The following is a 25,219-nucleotide window of genomic DNA, read 5'->3' as shown; positions in this document are numbered from 1 at the left end:
GCAATTGGTTAGTTTTTTGAGATAGTCACTGAGCACAGCTTGCCCTTGTCTGTTCCAGGCCAGGCAATTTGATGAATTCAGAGTTACTGTAATACTCTGTTAGACCTAAAAGAGCAGGAATAGTCTTGGTTTCAGTCACTGTGACTCTGTAAAACACAAAAGGAGTACCTGGAATTCACTGTATATTCAATTGTGGTTGTTGAATCAGTACAATAAAATATGCTTTCAGATAATATCAGTCTCTTTGTGGACCAAGTCTAATAGTTATTTAAAGGTTACCAAGCCCTTACAAGAGAGTATTTGTTTAATACTTGCCTGATCATACTAAAAACTACAATAAAAGTTTATTATAAGGCAATAGCAAGGGTAGCTTCAAAGAAAGTTCATAGAGGAGTGGCCCTGAATTTGTGTTTCAAATGGAAACGGACAGAGCATTTTAACTGACAGATAAACATAAAGGAAGGCTTGGAAACGAGCCCTGATTTGTCGCTTTGTGGAACCAACTTTTAAATTATGTGCTAAGTTTATGTGCGTCTATCTTTTAAAAACAGTGCTACTCATGATGAAAGTATTCACACATTCTGCTTTGGTGATAGCTGGTTAATGTCAGAAGCGAGCCAAGAATTGGCTAGTTTTTCTTTTTTATCATTTTTAAAATGAGTGTATGTTTGCAGTACATAATGCTCACATCATGGGAGATCTGTACATGTACCTAACACATCTTAATTCTTTTTTTGTACATTTTCCTTCACCTCCCTTCCCTCCACTTTTCTTTCCATCTTGGTTTACAAAGGCTGTTTCCATTTTTCCCTTTGGATCCCTTTTGGCTTCCTGTCTTCCCCTCCCCCATCTCTTCTTCTTCTTCCCATTTGAACAAGCTCTTCCTCCTTCCTAATATTTACCCATTTTGCTCTTTGTTTATAATTTGGGTTTCCCATACAAAAGAAGCCATACAGTATTTAAACACGGGTGTCTGACTTACTTCACATAACGATTATCATCTCAAGGAGCATCCCCTTACCTAAAAGTATCTCGAGTTTATCCTTCTTTATGGCAAAGCAGTGCTCCACTGTATATGAATACATGTTTTCCATGTTCCGTTCATCTGTTCATGGGGATAGAGGCTGTTTCCAAGATTTAACTATTAAAAATTGTGTGTATGTATCACTGTGGCATGACATTTTTAACTTTTTCAGGAAGGCAACTAGATGGAGCAAATGGAACCTCTAGTTTTATGTTTTTAATGAATCTCCACATTAATTTCTATAATAAACAGATAGATTGCAAATCATATTTGTTAAAAGAAATACCTGAGTTCAGTAAACATCATAGGAGAACTCCAATGGAAGACCTGTTACCTATGGTGCATTTTATAAAGGGGTTGCTCCCCGTGTAACTCATAATCCGTGGTGACAGCCCTGGACCCTCATTGTGAACTGTGCTGCTGGAACAGCTCATTCCAATCTTTCTCCTTTGCAGTAGATGAATGAGTCATCTGTACCTGACAGCTTCATTCCTCACCTGCTGTTTTTTATACTGAGTACAAGTGCCACCTGCTGGCTAATGGAGGCATTTTCCTTGTATTATTTGCCACTGGCTAAATTAACTGGAAAATCTTGTTCTGGTTTTCAGTATACTAGACAGTGATTTTAAAATCATGAAGCAGAGTTGTAAATCGGTCTCTCTGCATTTGAGGTCTTCCTTGCCCTAAATTTCCTCTTCCACTTCATATTCCTCTTTCACTTCCTATTATGTGACAAAGACAACTGTACACGCGGTGATACAATTTTCCTACATTTTACTTGAAGATTTTGGTATTGCTTACAATCTATTTGATGCATCAGTCTTAAAAATAGATAATAAATTCATACTCTGAGTTGAGCTATGCTGTACTTACCCCGTTGTACCTAAGTGGTGTTTGTAGTGGTATACTGGTACCATCAGTAATTTTGTGTAGAGGATGCTGCATCACTTATGTATCTCTAGACCTCTCTGAATCAATCTTTTTGGTTATGATGACTTCTCATCCCGCAGTCCAGGCTCTGCCCTGACCTCTGTCACCTTTCTAGCATCTCTTTCTCCCACTCGGCACTCTGCCTGGTGCTCCCACGGGGCTGCCCCTGCTCCTGTCATGTCCTACTTCCACGCTCTACCATTCTTGTCTGCAGTGACTGCTGGCCCTTGTTTATTCCGCAGGTCCAAAATTAATACCACACCCAGTGTGAAGTCATCTTCCTTTTCTTTACTTACTAAAAAATTCCTTCTCATTCTCTTTTTTGATGTGTGACTTTCTTAAAGCATGTTTTAACCTTCTTTCTGGTGTTATAATTGTATGCATATCTGATCCATCTCCTACATTAGACTCTAAGCTCTTTGAAAGAAAAGATCGTGATTTTCTTATCTTGGCAGTGCTAGAAGTACCAAGTTGTGGGCCTTCCAAGTGGTAGTTCTCTGGGCATGGTGATGCACACTTGTGATTCCAGCATTTGGGAGGCGGAGGCCGGAAGCATTGCTGCAAATTCAAGACCAGCCTGGGCTACATAGTGAGTTCAAATCCAGCCTATTGAGACCCTGTCTAAAAAAATTAGGAGCTATTTATCAAACAAAAACAATGAATAATTCGATTTATGCAGAATTATTTACAAAATGTATTTGTCACTTAATTTAATTGTTTAACTCTACATTGGTAAGACTTGTCCAGTTCTACATATATTATTTGAGGCCAAAATTTTCTTGGTCAAAACAAGTGGTTGTATTTGTGCCGGAATAGAGAAAATGCATTTGGGATGTGTTTATTATGGTCCTAGTCTGCCCATCAGATGAATAGCCCAGGGAAGGCCCACTGCCTATTGAAAAGGGAGGCCAGCAGCAGCATTCCATTCTTTCACAGTGCTCATATGGACACACAGAAAATGAAGTTGTATAATCTGGCAATTCCCACATCGGTTGTTTTAGCAGTAAATGTAGAGAAAGAAGGCTTGCTGAACTTTTAGCTGTGCTTTTCAAATTGAAATGGCATATCTGAGTAAAACGTTGTAATGAAGAATGACAACACATTTTTCCATTTAGAATTTAATCTTTTTAATGTTTCGTTGTGGTGTAGGATGCTGAGATTTCAAATCTATGTAGCTACAATGACAGATGCCTTAGAAAACATATTTATTCACCAGGAATACTTTTTCAGCTGTCTTACATCAACTGTCATGATATAAAATTTATGACACCTAAAGACCCTTGTCTATCAAGAGCTTATTGTGCTCATTGTAGTTGAAATATTCGACTTTATTGTTCTTGCTACAGAATTCTCATTTCTTTTTGGTGATGCATTGCTTTTCCTAAAGGGATACTGCGTACTAGAGTCACACTTGCAGGCCCTACGTTCACAGCATACCAAATGAGGTGTTAAATGAATTGTTTATGGTGTGCCAGTCCAGGAGCACCCAGAAAACAGCTATCAGGTGCTGTTTTCCTTCTGTATAATTCCCACTAGGGCGCATAGCTCAGTGTTAGACACACCAGACAGCTAGCAGAAGATGTGCAACTTCTTGAATTGCTTGTCCAGGTTATTTTCTTATTCATCCTTTTTAAAGAAACAGGCATCAAACTTCCTGACATAAGCGTCTTTATAGTTCATTAAACAAACCTGAACAGCACAGCAGTTAAAAGGAGATCAGAAGAGTTTGGCTTTGCATGTGGTTGAGAGATCTTAGGACATTCTCAGCTCTTGACTTCAAAAGTGACCTTTTTTTTTTTCCCTCTCCTGTAGACAGGGACTAAGGAATGCTATTCAGTGTTGTATTTCTGGGTTTCAGAGAAGTGACCAAACACTGCTGCTGAAGGTCGCGATGCATTTGAGTCCAGAAGGAGCATGCCATTTCTTTGGGAAGGGCAGCAATAGCTTTGACAGCGGCCGGCAATCATGCCACAATACAGGCTCCCTTTGCATGCCAGCCAATCATTCCTTTTCACATCAACAGAGACAGAGACAGAGTTGAGCTTCAGTTACGTTGCCTGAAATGACTTTCTCTGGAGAGAATACTGATTTGTGTTTTAATGCAAATATACCTATACCTCTGTTTCCCAACTTCCCAAATTCCTAAGCACTTCAACTCTATGTGCAGCATTTCTCAGTCCACACATTGACCTAAGGACACTTTAACGCTGCCTGATTTCCTGGGCGCAGCCCCAGATACACTCCCTGACTTTGCAGAATACAGATATGGCTCCCTCCAGAAACAACTCCCGCCACTGTTCCCTCAGAGTCTCATCCTCTGGGCACTCCCACCACCACCCATGAGCTTTCTGGTCTCATTTGATCTAATCTCTCCTCTTACTCAGGACCCAGCTTTGCATTTAGAATTCAGTTCAAGGAGTTGGATTTCAAAAATCGTTTTGATTTTGAACTCAACTCCTGTATATCATGTTCCTGACTTACCGTTGCTAAACATTTTTCTCCTGGTCATATTCTTGATTTGATTCCTTTCTTTGTCCCAACTCTGAGAGATCAAGTAAAACTCAAACTTAATCCCTCGTGGGTTCTATTTTCTCCCTTCAGCTTTGCCCACAGTTTGGCATCGTGTGCGGTTGAGAGACCTAAGTTAATCTGTGCTCTTGACTTCAGAAGAACATTAGCCTCCCACTCCTTCAAACAGTCTCCCTAATCCGTTTTGGTTTCAAAACAGGGTGAGAGGCTCTAGACAGAGCAGGACTTTCACTCATTTTTTGAGAGACTGGCCATGCCTTTTGTTCCCAGTGGTCTAGAATTCTCTTCTCTTCAATGGCATTTCAAGAAGGCCTCCTGGACATAATCCAAGACCACTAGTAACAATTCCTGGGATTTGAAAATAAGTAAATATTATTTAAAGTACATCTGAACAGGGGCAAATCTAGTTAATTTTTATTTTATTTTATGGAAAAAAAGATAATCCAAATTCTGGAGGGGCTACAGGGAAAAAGGAATCATTCTCTGTTTGTGAAAATCTAGAGTGGTCAACGACTGTGGAAATCATTGTGGAGGTATTTTTTTAAAAAACTAGGATTAGAGTTCCATTCAACCCAGCTATTCCCATCTGAATCATTCCAGAAGAATATAAAACATCATACCACAAAGATGTGCACCCATGTCTACAACAGCACAATGTGTAACAGCTGAATCTTGGAAACGACCCAAACGCCCACCAACCAAGGAATGGATAAAAAGATGTTGTATTTCTATACAGGGGACTACTACTTAGCCATAAAGAAGGATAAACTTGACACTTTTATGGGTAAACTCACGCAACTTGAGACCATACTCATAAGTGAAATAAATCAGATTCATGTGTGTAAACATTGTATTCTCCCTTTTGTGAGAAATAAAAAGAGAAAAAAGATCTAAAATGTACAAGAGATACTGTGAAATGGGAAGAAATTGTTCAAAAGGAAAAAGGAACTAGGATGAGTGAAAGGGGAAAGGGCAGTAAGAAAAAAGGCAAGTGTGTTGTTGTCTCCTAGTTTGTTAAAAAGGAAGATTTGTGCTAATATCTGTTGGGAAAAATTTTATGTCCATGTCTTGTACTCTGAGCGACTACTTTAAATTTTAAATAGAAGTTCTCTGTTTGAGAGACAGTGGGCTAAAATCTTTTCCCACTCTGTGGGTTGTCTTCTCATTTTGTTGGTGATCTCTTTGCTGTACAATTTCTTTTTGATAAGATGAAATCCCAGTTGTTGATTCTTTGAAGTGTTTCCCAGGCAGCCTGGATTTTCTTCATGAACTTTCTGCCTACACCTCTGTCTTCAAGAGTTCTACCTATTTTCTCTTCCCATAGATTTAGTGTTCCTGTTTTAATATTTAGATCCTTAATCTATTTTGACTTTAATATATAGTTATAGATATGAGTCTAGTTTTAGTCTTTGGCGTGCAGAGTTTTTCCATCATAATTTATTAAAGACTCTATCTTTTTTCCAGTGAACATGTTTGATAAAGATAAGGGGCCTAGATGTGTTTGTGGTTGTGTTTGCATCTTCTAATCTGTTCCACTGAGCCTCAAGTTTGTTTTTGTGTGTGTGTGTGTGTGTGTGTGTGTGTGTGTGTGTGTGTTTTGCCAGTAACATGCTGATTTTATCACAGTAGCTTTGTAGTATAATTTCAAGTGAGGGATCGTGATGCCCCTACCTGTGTAACAATTTGGGGAATAAGGCCATTTTCACTACGTTGGTTCTTCCCATTCATAATAAAGGGATACCTTTCCATTCTCTGATAGTCTCTTTCATATTATTTTTCAGAGCACTCTAACTAGATCCTTTGCTTCCTTTTTTAGATCAATTTCTAAGTATGTCATTTTTTTCAGATGCCCTTGTGACAGGTGTAGTTTCCATAATTTCTCTTTCAGTAAGTTTGTTATTTATGTATGCAATACTATTGAATTTTGAGTGTTGACCTTGTATTCAGCTATGCTGCTGAATTTGCTTACTCGCTCTAGATGGTGGAGTTTTTGGAGTCTAACATGTAGAGTACCGTATAATCTGCAAACAATAATCATTTAATTTCTTCCTTTCCTACCTTTATTCCTTTAATTTCCTTTTGTCTGATTGCTCTGGATAATGTTTCCAGAACAGTATTGAATAGGAGTGGTGACAGTGAACATCCTTGTCTTGTTCCTGTTTTTATAGTGAAATCTTCCAGTTTTTGAAAATTCAGTATGATATTAGCAATTGGTTTGTCATAGATGCTTTTATCAGATTGAGATAAGACCATCTATTCTGATTTTCTTTAGTTTTTTTTTTATCATGAATGAATGTTGGACTTTGCCAAAAGCTTTTTCTGCATCTATTAAGTTGATCATGTGATATTTGTCTTTGGCTCTGTCAATATGGTGTATTACATTTATTGAATTGCATATATTGAACCATCCCTACATTCCTGGATTAATTCCGCTTAATCATGGTGTATAACTTTGACGATTTTCTGTTTGCTAGTATGTTATTGAGAAGTTTTTGGGTTTTGTTAGCTTGCTTGTTGAGTACTGGGGATTGAACTAATGACCTCGTGCTTGCCAGACAGGCGCTTATGCCACTGAGCTAAAACGCCAGCCATTTATTGAAAATTTTTGCATCTAAGTTCATTAGAGAGATTGGCCTATAGAATTCTTTTTTTGTTGGGGTTTTTCTCTGTTTTTTTTTTATTGGATAATACTTGCCTTCAGAAATGTGTTAGGGAATACTGCTTCATTTTTAATTTCATTAAAGAGTTTGAGGAGTATTGGTATTAAATCTTTAAATTTCTTGTGGAATTCAGCAGTAATTCCATTAGGACCTGGCTTTTTCTTTGTTGGTAAGTTTTTAAATTATATTTTAAATTTCATTGAGTGATATTGAATTATTCAGAATTTTTATAGCTTCTTGATTCAGCTTTGGTAATTTCTACATCTGTCCAGTAATCTGTCCATTTCTTCTGTGTTTTTCATTCTATGAGAGTAAAGATTTTTAAAGTATGTATTGAAATTTTCTGTATTATCCCAGGATCTGCAGTGATTTCACCCTTTTCATTCCTCATTGCAAGAATTTGAGTCTTTTTCTTTCTTTTTTTTTATGAGATTGGTGAAGGGTTTATCATTTTTATTTATTCTTTCAAAGAACAAACTCCCTCAATTCATTAATTCATCTTATTTTCTTAGTCTCAATTGTGTTAATTTCTGCTCTGATCTTTATACTCTTCATACTCCCTTCTGTGGGCTGTGGGTTTGACTTGTTCTTCTTTTTCTAGAAACTTGAGGTACAGCATTAGGTTATTTATATGTGCTTATTCTCATTCTGTTTTCCTGATGTGAGAATTCACCACTACAAATTTTCCTCCTCAAACTGTTTTCATTGTATCTCAGATGTTCTTATATGTTGTGTATTTTCATTTAATTGTAGATATTGTTTAATTTTTTCTTTGATTTCTTCTGTGACCCATTAGTTGTTCAGAAGGTTGTTTCCATATGTTTATGGAGTATTGTGGTTTCTTTTGCCATTAATTTCCAATTTCATTGTACTATGGTTAGATAATATGCATGGAATAATTTTAGGCCCTTTGCATGTACTTAATCATGTTGTATGAGCTAATATATGGTCTGTTTTACAAATCAGCCCATGTGCAACTGAGAAGAATTTGTATTCTCGTGTTGTTGGAAAACTGTGCACATCTACTAAGTCCATTTATTCCACATGTGGTTCAGTTCTCATATTTCTTTGCTGATTTTTTGCCTGCTTGATCTATCTATTTGTGTCAGTTAAGGCCCCCCATTACAATTATGTTATTGCTCATTTGAGTTTTTCATATCTATTAACATTTGCCTTATATAGTTGGATGCTCCTGTATTTTGTGCATATATATTTATGATTATTTCCTATATTCTTCCTAAGAAGAATAGTGACTGTCTTTATCTCTTTTGATCATTCTCAATTTGAAGTTCACATTATCTGTAAACAAAATAGCTACTCATGGATTTGATTGCTTTCATTTCAGAGGTGTCAGGTGTGTGTCTTCTATTTTTCTCTTTCACTGTCTCCTGGACTTGCTCACCTAACTTACCATCTGTTGGCTCATATTGTTACTGTTGCTTCTGACAGTTTTATGCCACTGGCCCTGCCTGTCCATCCTGTGCACCTTATTTTGGGGGGCCCTAATATGTAGCTGAGATACCTGCCAGTCCACACAGTTCACCTGGATCCCAACAGTGAAGGAAGGGGACTGTCTATGAACCTTCCCATGCTACTTTTCACCTGGATACTAGCAGCCACCTGTTTCTGAGGTTTTCTGTTTGTCTGTCTGTTTGTTTGTTTTGAGCCTGAGTTTTATACATCTTAGGAAACTCCTATTAAAAAGAAGCTTATAAATACAAAATTGTGATATAATCATGGAAGAGGCTTGTGTAAGGCAGGATACCGAGGCATAAACAGAGAAAAATTCAAACAGCTTTGAGCTAAGAATCAGTCATATATATTTTAGATCCACCTTCGTTCCCATGCTGTTGATGTGAACTGAGCAATGAGGCAGGGTTTTAGTGGTAGAGTCAGGCAGAAGTTCATTTGCTTCATGACTTACTGGCACTTTTCCACACTGTTCCACTTGAACACCACGGGCCTTCTATAGTACAAAAAATTAAGTGTTTTTCACATTTCTAATTCCCTTCTCCTTTCCAAATTCTCTCTCATGATTTCTATGATGACATTTCTTGTGGGTGCTAAAGCTGCCTGAGAGGTTCCTATCACTAGACATGTTACAAAGATGAAAGGATTACACGAGGTGGCTGAATGGATCATAACTAATACCACTTATCCTGTGCCCCTCTAACAGGGCTTTAAGTGTGCTGATTCCTTTATTTAACTGGGTGACTGTCCTATCATTGAGATTACTGTTTTATATATAATGAAATGGAGGTGCAGAGAAATAATTTGCCAAAGACAGGAAACTTGCTAACTCAGTCTGGCCCCAGACTTTTAACTTTACTACTAAACCATATTGTCTCACTGAATTCATATCAACAACATAGAAATAAAGATAGATGTTAAAAACACGATTGATCTTGCAAAGCTGTTAGAACTTCCCCTTGCTTCCGCTTTTCAGTTCAGATTGATAGCTCCTCGGGGAGCAATTGGGAAATTAACAGCTAAAAGGAATCAGTTTTCCATTTTGAGGAGCTCTGGGTATTTTAGGCAGATTTTTAGGGCAAACGATCATTCTGGAAAGCTGAACAGGAAGAAGGAGCGGGAGATGACAGTGCTGACCTGGTGGCTGTAGAATCTCTAATTTTAGGTCTCAGCTGTGCTAATTATAGGCTGAGTGAGGCTGTCTGATCCCTAATCCTTCCTCCTAGAAACCTCTGGCCCTATGAAAAGAAGATTAAGAAGCCAGGCACAGTACTGCATGCTTATAGTCCCTGCATTAAGAGAAGCTGAGACAGGAGGATTTTGTATTAAAGTCCTACTTGAACAACTTAGCAAGACTCTAAATCAGAATTTTAAAAATGGAAAAAATGACTGGGAATATAGCTCAATGGTAAAGAAATCCTGTGTTAAAACACCAGTACTGAAAAAACCCAGATTAAACCAGATGTTTTCAAAGACCCATGCAATTAGAACCTTTGAATATTAGTTGCCTATCTCCTATTCCAAGCTGCTAGTTATTAAGTATCTATATTTACTGTTATTATTTTAAATATAAACAGAAGTTTCTTGAAACACAGTGTTATTATTTAATCATAGCAAATGATTGTGTAGATTTCCCTTTATGGCAGTTCTTAACCCTGAGGCAGTGGGTGGCAGGAGAGACAGATCAGATGTTATCCTTCAGGTTCTGGAGTTTATACAAGAAGCAAGGAACTCAGAAAAGAAAAAGAAAAATAGTGAACCTGGGCATTTCTGTAAGACAATGACGTCACCCTTGCTAACCCAATTTCCTCTTTGGGGATGCTCTTGACTTCTTTTTCTATTTGGAAAACCCACGACTCTCTCCAGGGGAGATAACACCAGCTTCCCCAGCTTGGTAAAGAAGGTGTTGTCTCTGTGATTCTGTGTCTTGTCTTCCCTTAAGATGTAAACATACTTTTCCAGAGGCAAACATCTCTACAGGGTAATCTCTTAGATACTTTCACTAATAATTGTGCAGAAATTAAATCCCAAGGTTTATTTCTAGTCCAGATCTCCAGTCTAGTTCAGTAAAATTAAATCAGAGTCCTCATTCTACAGGAACATAAAAGTATCTTCTTTAAGCCCTACTCAGTACTGACACAGAACTGGAAAGGAGAAAGTTATACTTTCCAAGTTTATGAATCTTCTTAAGATTATTGAACCATCTGTCTAAGAAGAACTTAACATATTTGTAGAAATGCAGATTCCAGCATTCACACCAGTGGTACTGAACAAAAACCTCTGGAGATGGAGCCTTGGAATCTGTCTGTCTTCCCAGATCATTCTCTTGACCTCAGATGTTTTCCCCTTCTGTCCGCTTTTTCTGCTTCCAGAGACAGTGCAAGGGTCAATCCAGTTTGCTACATAATGAACAACGCTTATCCCCAAGTAGTATAGACACTGGAAATAGTACACACTGGCATAATACAGAACTTCTGAAAGGTGTGCTAATATCCAGCAGGTAGCAGAGAAACTATGAATGCTGAAAAGGCACGTGGTAGTGTTTCAACTGTGAAAAGCTGAGCAGCAGGCTCAGTTCATCCTGTCCACACCAACATTTTGTTGAGCATCTACCCTACTCTAAACATTGTGCCAGGGAGGGAAGATAAAAAGCATGAATTTGGAATTCACAGTCTATTGAAAGAGACACATTGCTATCACGTAACTATAAGATGGTTTGATACAAACAATAATAAATAAAGGTAGGCAAAGTGTTATGGGAGACTTTGAGAATAGATATCGTTTTAAACACTTAGCATGTTCCTATTGTTTTTCTGAAAATTTAAGGACGTGGAGGACAAAAAAATACATTGAAATGTCTTTCAACCTCAAGATGTACACCAAATATATTTCTCAGGGCTCCTCAAAGTAGTCATAGTGATACAGGAGCTCCTCCATGGGTGGAAGGCAGATAAATTGAAGAGGGCGCTGTGCAATCGCACATGAAAAGAAAAAGCACAAATACACTTACTGGAGAAGAACACAGCTAAGATGGGATGCACAGCCAGCGGGCAGCAGAGCCCACCGGATCAGCCTCGATTCCCAGAAGCAGAGGATGGTGGGTGTGCATGAAAGTACTCACATCATGTTTGCGTGGCAGTGTTTTTGTAAAGATGAGATGAAAAGATTTGACTTCTGAAAAGAACTCACCTGGGGTTGTCTGTCCTATGGAAAGCTCTGGCCAAAAGCTAGTCAGGAAAATCCAAGTCTAATAATGATATGATTTTAAAAATCAATGAAGGGCCAGGGATTTAGCTCAGTGGCATAAGTGCTTGCCTGGTAAGTGAGAGGGCATGAGTCTGGTCTGCAGTACCAAAAAATAAAATAAAATAAATTTATTAATTAAAAATCTATGAATATAGCACCTAAATAAGATATACTATGAAAAAAGTCCAATCAAATTTGATACCTTATAAGTGTATAACACAAACAAATACAGCATAAGAAAAATGAAAAATTCTAGCAAAATATTGATAATGAAAAAACAATGGTAGTTATTCCTAATAAAAATTCTTAGAAAACTGTAAGAGAGAACTCCCTTTGTATAATAAAGGGAATCTATATGAACTTACACTAAAGTCATGCATATCAGTGAAAGACTAAATATCTTTTCCTAATGTCAAGAATGAAGCTATGAGGCTCAATCCAGGCTACCAAATAACTAAAAGCAATTCTTATATTTTGAGATGGTAAAATAGAAATTGAAGGATTTACAGTAGCAACTATATGCAGCCTGTGAAGGCTAAACATTTTAATATCTAACCTTTAAAAGAAAAAATTTACTGTTGTCCTATATAGAGAGAAAATGTGAAAAAGCAAATAAATAGAAATAGCAAATAAAATAAATCAAAAATTGCTTATAATTACTAACAGATGATACAAGCCTTCCAGTAGAGGAGGCTCTAGATATTGAAGAGGGGAGAGACATTCAGATTGCAGAGAAAAAGGAGACATTTTTTTCTTTTCAGATGTGGTAGCCTATGGAGAAAATCAGCTGAAATCTACACAAGTTGTTAGAATTAATGAAGTGAGTTTAGCTAACAAAGATGCAAGATACAATATTAATAAGAAAATATCAACTATTTTATATACATCAGCACACAGTTATAAATCAAAATCTGGAAAACATCATTTCTAATAACCTTAAAGTGTATGAAATGCTTAGAAGTAAATTTGACAAAAGTTGCTCAACATCTATGCACTGAAAAAAACAAAACACTGCCAGAAATTAAATAAAGCAAATAAATGGAGAGATTTCCCATGAGATGAAGTTGAAGCCTCAGCATTGCTTAAGTAATAATTCTCCCTACCCAGCCTGTACTTTTAAACCAGCCTCCATCTTTAAGCAAGTTTTTATTCCCCTAGAAATTGAATGATTACTCTAAAGTTTACATGGAGTATAAAGGATTTAGGACAATCAAAAATAACTTCTCCTAAGAACAGTGTTGCAGGATATTACATAGTTTCAATACTGAGTATAAGACAGAATATTTCGGACAGTATTTTACTGGCGGAAACAGAAAACAAGACCAATGGAACATAACAGAGATCAGAAATAGACCTACACATACATATAATCAATTGATGTTCAACAAAGAGACCACAGAATTCTACCAGGAGAAAGAATAATCTTATCCACAAATGGTATTTAATGGTATTAAGTTAAATGGTATTCCTTATGTAAGAACATGCCCCTAAAAATAATGAGCCTTGATTCTTATCCATGCCACACATGAAAATAATCTTAAAATGTTTCATGAGCCTCAATATAAAAGAGAATTATAAACCTTCTAGAAGAAATTATAGGAAGGAATTTTAGTGATCTCAAGTTTGACAATAAAAGAAAACCTTAAAATATTACTCAATCAAAAGTAAAAACTTATGGTCTTCAAAAGAAGAGTTAAGAAATTGAAGTCAAATCACATAGGAGGAAGAAATATTTGCAAAACCTTATCTACCAGTGGATGTGTATGTAGAATATAAAATGTCCTTAAAATATATAAGAAAACAGACATGAAAATTTAAAATTAGATATTTTAATACCACCAAAAAGACATATCTATAATAAATGAATATGTGTTGTCAATCACTAAAGAAATACAAATTATAATCACAGTGAGATAGTAGTCTACACTTACTATAATAAGTAAAATTAAAATGACTGATCATGCTGAGTTTTCTAGAATATGGAAAAACCATTGAAAATGTAAAATGACGAAATTACTTTGAAAAGCAGTTTGGATGATTTTTTAAAATTTGAATAGATGGCTGTTACTTGATTCAGACATTATAGTCTTAGGAAATGCCTGGGAACAACCCAAGAGAGATGCAAGCTAATGTCTGCACAAACACTTGTGCTTGAGTGCTCAAAGTATTTCTAACAGCCAAAATTTGGAAGCCACCATTAGTAGGTGAAAGGACAAAATGAGATGTGTCCACTCAGTGAAAAAATGACTTATCAATAAAAAGAAATCAATTCTTGATTCACACAGTAACATAGATGAATTCTAAAATAATTCTTCCTATGTAAAGAGGTTGGACAAAAAATTAGCTATTATATAATTTTAATTAATATGAAATTGCAAAAAAACGTATTTATAGTGAAAGAAAGCAAGTTAGTGGTTGGCCATGGGTAAATTATGCAAATACTGCAATGCTGAAATTATATATTTCGCATTTATCAAAATGTACACTTGAATCATATCCATTTTTATGACAGTTATATCCTAATTAAGTTATAAATTAGGAAAACGTCAACAGAGATCAGAAAAATTCTATAAGCAGTTTTATACATTAGTTTTTAAAAATTTCAGTAAACCATTTTTGTAAAGGAAGATCCAGAAACAGAAATACAAGAATTTTGAAGAGAGTCTGAGACAGTACGAGATGATAAAATACCTGAAGATTCTGAAGCGTGAGTTAGTAGAATTCAGGAAATAAGTAGAAGAAAGAAGTGAAATCAGACATTTGGAAAGAACAAAAGGTAAATTACCACTTTGGTAAAACATAGAACATTGAGGAAAGGTCAAAAACTGACAGTGGGCTCAATCCAGGCTACCAAATAACTAAAAACACTTCTTATATTTTGAAATGGTAAAACAGAAATTGAAGAATGTACAGTAGCAACTATATGCAGCCTGTGAAGGCTAAACATTTTAATATCTACCATGTTAAAGAAAAAGTTTACTATTTTCCTATATAGAGAGAAAATGTGAAAAAGCAAATAGAAATAGCAAATAAAATTATAAATCAAAAATTGCTTATAATTACTAACAAATGATACCAAGAAGTAGGAAAAGAAAGTAAATGAAATATCTAAAGACAACAAAGTAATGGAGGAGTGCATTTCTTAAGTAAATGGGAAACACATTTCATGAAAAAAATACAGTTTAAGTGACATATATGATAATGCCCCAGAACTGCCAGCTATAAAAGTTATTATAGTAAAGGTACTAGATTATAGAGATAAATATAGATTCCTTTGACCAACAAGCATAACTATCAGATCCCTACAGACACAGGACAATTTAGTTAGATGTTGAACTTCTCTGTCCATGCCTCCTCCCCACCAAAACAGTCAGCTCCCGGTGAGAGCCACAAGATCCCATAGTAAGGAAGTGCAAATTAGAATTTTATATTCATAAACTATTTTTCAGTTGAAAAAAAATCTAGGAATAGTGTGTGTGTGTGTGTGTGTGTGTGTGTGTGTGTGTGTGTGTGTGACAAGCAAGTCTCCCTTTGTAGTTCAGGGAGACTTGAACTCAGTAACTCAGGCTGGCCCCAGACTCATGGGGATCCTCTTGCTTCAGCCTCCAGAGTGCTGGGATTACAGGAATGCACCACCATGCTCAGCTTCAGATAAATAGTTTTTAAACAGGAAAAAACTCAGGCAATATTTTTTTCCTGATCCCTTTCTGAAAAAAAAAAAAAAAAAAACCACTGGAGATCAAATTTTACCAGCAAAAGATGTCCAAAAATTCTACATCACTGGATTGGCTTACCCCAATACAAATGAGACAGAGACGTGTGGCATTAAGCTACAATTAAATGTAGCAATAATGCACCCAATCAAAAAGGAAGGCATACATAAAAGGTGAAATGTAGTTTACTGTTTACCTCACCTGTCATAGCAATCAAGAGGTATTATTTAACCAATTTTTTCATATGTTTTAGTAAAGATCTATAGTGGGAAAGATCATATTATTGATACGCCACAGTTGTGGAAAAAAGTATGTGATCACTAGAGCTAGTGACTAAAAGAAGAAAAATATAATAAATCAGCCAAACATAGGGTGGTGGCACTCATCTATAATCCCAGCACGCTGGGAGGCTCAGGCGGGAGGATTGCAAGTTTGAATCCAGCCCAGGAAGCTTTGTGAATTAGCAAGACTTTGTTTCAAAATAAAAAGTTAAAAAAATAAAAAGCTTTGGAAGGTAGCTCATTGTGAAAGCTCTAGATTCAATCAATGCCTGGCATTGCAAATACCACCAACAAAAAAGCTATTTAAATTATAAAAATAAAATAATATTACTGAAATGATAACAAATTGCTTATCAATAAATACAAATTCCTTGAGCTTACTTTAATAAAAAATTAAACAGAAACTTCAGATTGCACTACAAACAAGTATAAGCCCTGTATTGTTTACATGACATACACATCTAAAGTGGTAACACAGGTTGAAAATGTTATCTCGGATGAGTTCACACAATGAAAATAGGGGCTCAGTTTAGTATCAGAAAAACTGAAATCCAAAGTAAAAACATAAAACAATTCAAAGACGCACACTTCACTAGGCTTCAGTTACCACAAAGACTGTCAGTTACAAAGATCCCACATCAGCGAGTGTGGTGCCACGTTCCATACTGCAAAACCTCGGAGAGATATAATGATAGTCATGCTTATAATAGGAAGCTTTAATTTGCACTCAGGCCAGGGAGACCTAAATAATCAGTGATGAAATGAGTAATGTACATATAATTGATACATACCAAAGTCTTTACTGTCAAAATAATGAATATAATTTTTTAGAGCTCTTGGCATAGTCACAAGAATGACAATATGCCAGGCCACCTAAAGGTCTGGTCAAGACAACTGAGCTATATTTATCAAAATTACAGTGCCATGTAGCTTTTGATCCAGAAATTTAACTTTTAGAAAATGACTAGTCACATGCACTCTAAAGTGAAATTACCTATTTATGAGATTAGTCTCTGCAAAATTGTTTGTAGGGTAAAAGGTTGAAATGACATAATTATCTATTAACAGATCTAACTGAAGACATTTCTATACAGAGCATCGACATATAATACATCTGAGACGAGGAATAAAGAAGCTCTTCCTAAAAGAGAAAAATTTCTAGCATATATCCCCAAAGGAAAAAGTAGATGTAGATTGTATAATATGCTACCACTTTTCCCTACACTAGAGTCACTATATTTCTGTATATAAACATCTGAAAAGAAACGGTGCCATTAGAGCCCTGGAATAAAAGCAGTGAGTCCTGTCTTGGGAAACTGGAAGAGGTTGGGGTGAATGATCTGTGAACTGAGACTTCAAGGACGAGGAGTTTGATGAGTAGTCAAGATCAGAAAGGGCCCTTCAGGCTCTGGAAATGGATTATCCAAAGACCTGGCCGCAGGACAGTGGGCCCCGCACACAGGATTGGGTGTTGAGTACACAAAGGCGACGTGCAGGGGGCAGAAGAGGATGGAAACAACTTGGGAGGGAAAGTTATCGAGTAGCAGAGTAAGTGTGGAGACAGTCCGCACGGCACCGAGGTGCTGTCAGGTTCCAGGAGTGAAGCCGAGTTGATTGCGGTAACTACCGCAGAAATGACACTGTCCCTCTGGGCTCGGGGCTCTCCATCCTTGCTACACAGTAAAACCACTCAGGGAGCATTAAAACTAGAATTTCAAAACAATTAATTTAGAATTTCAGATTGTAAGGACATGCCATAAAATATTTTTAAAAGGCTTTTTTTATTATTTTCATAACACACATCCGATACTCCTATATTTTTCTTTCCCTCACTTCTTTTTCCTCTTTTTTGTTTTAGTGAAAGCAATAATATGGTACAGAAAGTGGTTATGACATATGTCTAGAGAAATTGCTGAAATAGAAACAAGAGATAATAGAAAATAGTTCATGCAAGCGATGATAAAGGCCTTTAACAAGGGTAGTGACTTGAAGTTAGTGAAAAATTTTGAACGCATGAAAGATTTAAGTAAAGAAATTCACAGAGTGACTGCTGATTAGGTGAAGGAAGGTGCGTCAAAAATACGTGAGGCTTCTTATGCGGGTGCCTCTGGGTTTGGCGGTGCTAGTAATCGGGAGAGATTGCCTGGGGGAGTCTTGGTTTGGATGGGTGCAAGTACAGAGGTGAAGTAGTTTAGTTTGTAAGGGTCACCTCCACAGCACCTGGAGGTATGGGGAATATCAGGACACTGAAAAACATGCTATTTCAAAACCTATATAGGCCAACTGTTTCAGAAAATTTTTCAGCATAGCAGATTGGAGTCTTAATCAGAGTTGGGACTCCAGTTTATGGTAGGGTATTTGCAAAGGCAAGGTAGGAACCCTGTCCTAGAAAATCTGGACCTGGGTACCACAGTGCAGTCTGTGTTGTATATGTAATTTCATTTTTGTTCCTCATGTTTGCTAAGTGACATATAAGGTATTTTTCATATTTATGCTATTTTCTAAAATTCAGAATCTAGAGATCATTTTAAACCTTTGAATTTCTTTAAAAGGGCATAGTTGTAAGGTCTTAAAGCTATTCAGTCATATTAGTCACATGTATGGGGAAGTACTTTTTATTGTTCATACTTCTTAACAGGCAGACAATGGATTCCTAAGGCCTAGCTAATCTTTAGGTAGATATGCATAATATATTTTATGTCTCTAGTGAGTTACTTAACTGTTCACTTTTAATAATAAGTGTCTTTTCAGGGTGTTCGCAGGGTGTCTTTTCAACTTGTGTGCTCTGAATTTACCTCTTCTGATACATCATAGAATCAGGGACTTATAAATTCGGTAAAAGGTGAAATGTTGTACATTACAGGTCAGCTCCCTCTTGCATAGGAATTTACCTGTGACCACTCTATACTGAACTGCAGAACCAGCCACAGCGTCTACCCATATTATTTATATTAAATTATCATAGAGTCTGAGAGTAAGGCCAGGGAAAGGAATCTCCTGGAATAAAAAGCAGTAAATACCATTTCCATGCAACTTTCCCTGAGAAACAGGTTAGAAATGTGTTTTATAAAGTCCCTAAAATAATAATATAATTTTATACATTAAGCTTCTCCCTGCACATAAGCAAATGGGTGTCCACTGTGTAGTGTGACTTTACCAAAATCACAGCAGTTTATGTGATGGACAGGAGCCAAAAAGCTCACCTAAGCCCTTGGCGGTATTAGGGAGGGGGTTCACCCAGCAGTGGACCTTAAGTCAGTGGAGACTCAAAAGCACTTAGGAATTGTGGGGCGCCCCTCATGATGCACCCTGAAGCTGCTCCTCTCCTGGTTACTTTTGGTTTCTCATAGCTGAAAGCAGGCTCACGTTTTCTGGTTCTGTCAGCAAACGTGTCATTAACAGAGGAAGCAGCAGCCAACAAGGAGCAGAAGTCAGGAAATGGGACAGGGATAGGGCAAGGGAGACAGCTTCGTGTACACCAGAGAGCCCAAGACAAAGAAACTTGTGTTGGGGGTAAGTCTGGCTGCACAGTATGTTTTCAATTTGAAGCCTTTTTCAACCTCAAAATCAGCTCTTGAGTGAACCCAGTTCTGCAGCTACTTCTGAATCAATTTCTTAAACATTATTCATGTGCTTAAGTTGACTGTCTAAATTTTTTATTTTTAATTTTTTTCATTGAGTAATAAACCCAAGGGATTGAACCCAATGCCACTGACATATTTCATCCCTTTTTAAATTGTTGTGTTTTGTTTTGAGACAGGGTCCCTCTAAATGTCTACATTGGCAAGAGTGGGGTCCAACTGTGGATTCTCCTGCCTCAGCCTACCAGAGTCCTCAAATTACAGCCTTGTGCCAACATGCTTGGCTTGACTTTTAAACTATTTACTAATAGCAAGATAGTACTACTAGTATATCTTAGTAGTAAACTGTCAGCATTACAAATAACCCAGCTCCCAAACAATAAAACATACTTTTCATTCTTTAAGGAATATTCCAAAACTCAAAAAATCGGGCCTCCTTCAGATGATAATTTAAGGCATGAATCGCTTTCATCCTCTGAGCTTTCACTTGACCAAAGAAGCCAGAAAAGAAACACAGACGGAGCAGATTCTGATATAGAGTTTGTTTCAGAGACTAAAGTTACAAAGAAATCTACGCAGAAGAAATTGAAATCCTGTGAACAGAGACCTGCAGCAACTCTGCCAAGAAACATCAAACCAGCTGAGATAGCCCAGGTATCCTTTCTCTCCTTTTTCTTATTCATGAAATGTTTAACAATTCACTTGTTCTGGAAATAGCATTTGGTAAAGGTTTTGCTTCATTTTCACATTTTTAAAGCACTCTAATTATAGGATATACATTGCAATCTGTGTTTCCTGGACAGGGTCCCAATTTCTATTTTTTCCCCTGTATTTTCCATTTTGGTTAAAACTGATTGCTAATATCAGCACAGTGAAGGTCTTCCAAAGAATGTCTAAGTGGCAAAAGTATTTTATAGTTGTATTTAAGAGAGAAATATTCATATAGAGCAAACTTTCAGTCTTTAGGATTTTGCATTCTGTGCTTTGTAGGGAAAGTTCTTAGCTAATGCATAGAAAGATTGTTATTTCTTGTAGTCAAGGTTCTGGAAAAATGGCATATAATATCAATATATAATAAGCATTGAGACTGACTTCAACAAATGGACCACCCCAGGATTTTCATGTATTCAAATGCATTTTTAAAAGAATCTTAACATAAATTCCTACAATATCATCATTATTTAATTCATTTTTAAGAATGTATCCTTAGATTTAGTTAATATAATATTTTCAACTGAATGGGCATTTACTTGTGCTCAGGGTCAGTGCCAGATAATTATAAACATTCTCACCCACTTCCATTTTGCATCATTTAGAAGCCAAAATTTGTGATTTAATTATCTCATTTATCGAATTTGGCATGTAATGTATTTTAACTGTTTTCACAAGTGACATTTATTCTTGGAGGTAAATATGGATCACAGTGGAAATACTCAAATTTCTTGCCATAGGATCTCAAAGCAGTATAATCTTCTTTGATCAGCAAATATCTTCTAAGCCTCTGCCCTGGGTGTTGCTTGGTGGGTGACAAGATAGTCTGGGAATGTTCTTTGGAAAGGAATTACTGTGAGCAATAGGCACTTTACAGAAATTTCTTATACTTCCCTTTGTAATCTCTTTGGCAAATGGTATAGTCTTTTTGAAAATCTTTATTCCAAAAGAAGCCTTTTCTCATTCCATTTTTCAGTAACTAAGCCTCTTAAAATGCTTGACATTCTTTTCTTTAGAATTTTGAAGTTTTGCCAGGTGTAGTGGCACATGCCTGTAATCCCAGCACTCAGGAAGTTGAGGCAGGAGGATCACTGAGAGTTTAAAACCAGCTTGTACTACAAAGTGAGCTCAAGGCCAACCCAAACTACATAGCAAGACCCTGTCTCAAAAAGATTGAAAAAAAAAAGGAATTTTGAAATTTTTACCACAACTTTTTCTTCAGATTGTATGAGCTAAACTGAATCTATTTCCCATCTACACACTTTTTCACAATTTCTATCATTTCTATAATTGTGTCATATTTAATTTCATAGGTTTATATAATTAGCATATATCTAACTCTTGCTATAATCAAAGTACTAGAGTGTTGGAATATAAAAATCACTTTATAGTTATATCTCCTTTAACCTGGAATTCTAGAACTCATTAGCTGTGCAATTTCAAGATTTGGTACATCTTAGCTTATTTTGTACGTGTTTTTGTGTAATCTCAAAACATGTAGTAGACTGTGAAACTGCAAGTGTATCAAAGTGTTAAAATGTCACATTGTCGGGGCTGGGGATTTAGCTCAGTGGCATAAGCGCCTGCCTTGCAAGCAGGCAGTCGTGAGTTCGATTCCTGGTACCGATAAAAATGAGAAAAAAGACCAAAAAAAAAAAATGTCACATTGTAGAGTTTAAATACAAGGATTAAATTAGTTACATACATATGTACATAGGTATATAGCTATATGAAGTGAATATCTATGGATATATGTATGAGTATATATGTGTGTATATATGTGTACTTTATACTGCTTTACATATTTAATATACATACACATGCCCTTACACACATCCACATGTCATATTCTATACCATTTAGTATGCTGCCTACAGGGGTTCAACTGTGATCAAAACCATGCACGGTGGTACTTCAGTTAAGGAATTCAAATTGTAACCAAATTGCAGCTACATATGTACTAGGTTTGCAATTCAGTTGCAGCCAGAATTGTGGAACATTCTAGTACTAGAATTACAGAATTAAGTTGGTGAACTATGGTACCAAAATTACAGAAAAAACTTAAGTTTGTGAACCAATGTACTGCTTGTTCCTGACCTCATTAAACTTACACTCTATACATGGAGACAGGCAATCTAGTAATTGCACATGAAAATGCAGCTGCAACCATAGCAGTCGTTTACTTCTGAGCTGGAGTCAGAAACATGTTGCCTGTTGCCCTTCTGTCTTTGATGTCTTGGGCTCACAGAATCCCCTGACTACTGAGGACGTAGGACCACAGGTGTGCCCTAGTGTGCCTGGCTATTTTGACAATTTTCATTACAGAATAGTATGGGTATTTATAATGGGAAATTTGACTGTGTCTGATAGCACGGGGACATTTTTCTAGGAAGAACAATGATCTTTAAACTTGTAGGATTGTACAATTTGTGTTTAGATATCCCCCCAAAACTTCATGGATGGCTGAATCTTGAGTTTACCACTGGTTCATTGTCTAGAGCTGGAATTCGCAGTGTGAGTGCTGCACCCACCCTGGGGCGAGTAGCTTGCATTCAATATAAGGGAAGGAGAGCAGTTTGCTCTGTACTTTTTGCCCTTTTGCTCTTGTTGCTTTTGGAATCTGCCTCAGCCACTTTGAATGGTTGCCCCTGAGCCACGCCTTGGAGCTGCTGAGTATGAACTGAAACCTCCACAAACCATGAGCTAAATAAACCTTCCTTTCCTTCATTTTGAACACCAGGTATTTTGTCTCAGCAACAAGAGAAAGGTAACCAAGACAAGGATTAACTTGGTAACAGAAGTAACAAAGTTTTCATGCAATGGGAACAGCATTTGCTAAAGAGAAAGACAAGGATGAATATCAAGTAGTAAGATAGCCACAGCAGGACAGAGAGACTGAAAGAGGGTTGTTGTGAGATATGGAGAGAGCAGCCCACACTATCCAAGTCCTACTAACACTAAGAAAAAGTTTTATATCCCTCCTAAAAGCAGCAGGAACCCCCATTAAAGGACTTCATGCAGGGGACTAGAGCAATCACATATTCCTTTAACGAAGATTGCTCTTTCTGAGTTTGGAAGAATGGTTAGTAGAAAGCAGAGTTGCTGAGAAAAAACAGTCTTTTGATCCTTACTTGGCCACATAAGAGTTAATCTTGTGTCTGGCACACCTTTATACCAAGAAATAAAGGACCCATGAGGACCATGCTGGGCTTATATAATTGCATAGGAATAGTTTTCTTTGTAACAAAACTAATGTATGCATCTTTGCTCAACTTAATTGTATGTGTTACATGGCATTTGGTAAGCACCACTACAACATTTGTCCTCCTCGGGTAGGAGAGGTATTTCTACCGAGATAAGAGAAAGATACAGATAGTTTCTCTGTGTTGGCTACTTGAGATAACCTACTGCTCTGGGGAGTGATGCTCATTACAAAAGTCAATTTTGTTTTCTTTCATTGTTAGTAAAGCATTACTGTATCCAGTGCTTGTCAATACTTTACTTAGTAACTCCAATACCAGGGTGCAACAGATGGAGGTGTTTAAGAGTACTCCTTGGATAGTGATTGCATGGTATTTTGTTTAGTAGTCAAGCTTATCATGTAATGACATGCATTGAACAGTTGGGGACTATTAAAATGGTCCAATAGAGAAATCCTGCTAGTGTGGTTTAGGATGATGGTGGAGAGTTGGCCACATTGCTCTGTCTAGGTGATATATTGGATCCACAGGGTGAAGCAGAGGGATTTGGTAAGACTAAACACAAATTTTTTAGCTCTTTCACTTGGTGGGATGGTGAAAGGTGAAATATTGTAACTATTGAAATAGAATCCTAAAGAATGCTGGCCATGGAGAGCTGATGAGTTCAGCTCGCATAGTATGTGCCTTGTGAGGATGAGTAAGATAAGAAGCTTTATATGTGAATCTGGATTCCAGAATTGAGGGTTAAATAGGAGACACACTTGTGGGGGAACTTGCTGATCTGATTATGAATGAGGTTGAAAGATAAGAAATAAAGGGCTAGTCAGAAAGCTCAATGTTGGAGGATAGGTGTGCACAGAGAATTGGGGAGGAATTGTCCACACAGAAAGGGTCGAGAAAGCAGGAATTTGTTATCATTAAAACCAAGAGGGGAAAAGGTGATTTAAAGAGCTGTGATCCACAATACCGTTGTCTAGCAAGGCTGCTCAACCAACTAGAAACCACATTCTTTGACTTGATGACTTCACAGTAATGGGAATGATCTTGGAATTTGGTAAGCAGGAGCGAAGAGGATAAAAACCAGGTCTGAACACATCGATTAGCAAAAGCAAGATGAAGTAGAAGCAAGCAGCATCACCAACTCTTGGAAGAGTAAGCTAGTTTCACTCTGGAAGATTTTCTATACGAAAATCTAGAAGTGAGGTGGACAAATCAGCAGACTGTAATAGTCTTTAGAGCACTGGTAACATTCATCTCATCAGGTTATAAACTATAGTTAAAACAAGTTTGGATTACTTGAGGATTATTTACAGTAAATTTCTAATTTTCTGCCCAATAAATGTACTAGAAATTACCACTACCAAACAGAGGAAGTACAAGAAATGTCACTAGTTTAATATTAGCTTGAGTTGCATGGAATTAGAAGACATATATGCCCCAAGTAAATTTTATCCTATGCTTCAAAACCTTGATAAAGATGGGCCTAGAATCGACTACTTTTTTTTTTGTACCATGTATCAAACTCATGACCTTGCGCTTGCCAGGCAGGTGCTTATGCCTACTAAGCTATATCCCCAGCCCTCAACTACTATTTTACCTTTTCTGTGTCAAAATTTAGTTCCACTAATACAAGCAATTAATGAACTTATTGTTCTTCCTAGAGAATTTTTTTAATCACAACTTTGCTTGTCTCAGAAGGTTTTGCTCTATCTGAAACAACTTGCCCCATTTCCTGAAAAAAAGGTTCCCAATAAAAGTACCATTTTTTACAAAAAGTAATACGTTTATAGTTTCCCATATCTACACCTTTTAATTTCTTTAGATTTTTTTCTCAGTGCTCTTTGTAAATTCACTTCACTCAACAAATACATGTG

At 36.8% G+C, this 25,219-nt stretch overlaps 1 protein-coding gene across 1 annotated transcript in view; it reads left to right on the top strand.

Moving 5' to 3' along the window:
- Nucleotides 1-25,219, top strand: part of Morc1 (MORC family CW-type zinc finger 1) — a 163,723-nt gene that overhangs the window by 89,993 nt on the left and 48,511 nt on the right. The window contains exon 18 of the mRNA XM_063224421.1: nucleotides 19,787-20,088. Coding sequence (XP_063080491.1) covers nucleotides 19,787-20,088 — 302 coding nt within the window. The remainder of the gene's footprint in view (nucleotides 1-19,786; nucleotides 20,089-25,219) is intronic.

The sequence above is a fragment of the Cavia porcellus genome, unplaced genomic scaffold (genome assembly GCF_034190915.1).
Source record: "Cavia porcellus strain 051 isolate PalLab524CR breed Dunkin Hartley unplaced genomic scaffold, mCavPor4.1 scaffold_15, whole genome shotgun sequence".
NCBI lineage: Eukaryota > Metazoa > Chordata > Mammalia > Rodentia > Caviidae > Cavia > Cavia porcellus.
This window is presented reverse-complemented; position numbering and strand designations above follow the sequence as displayed.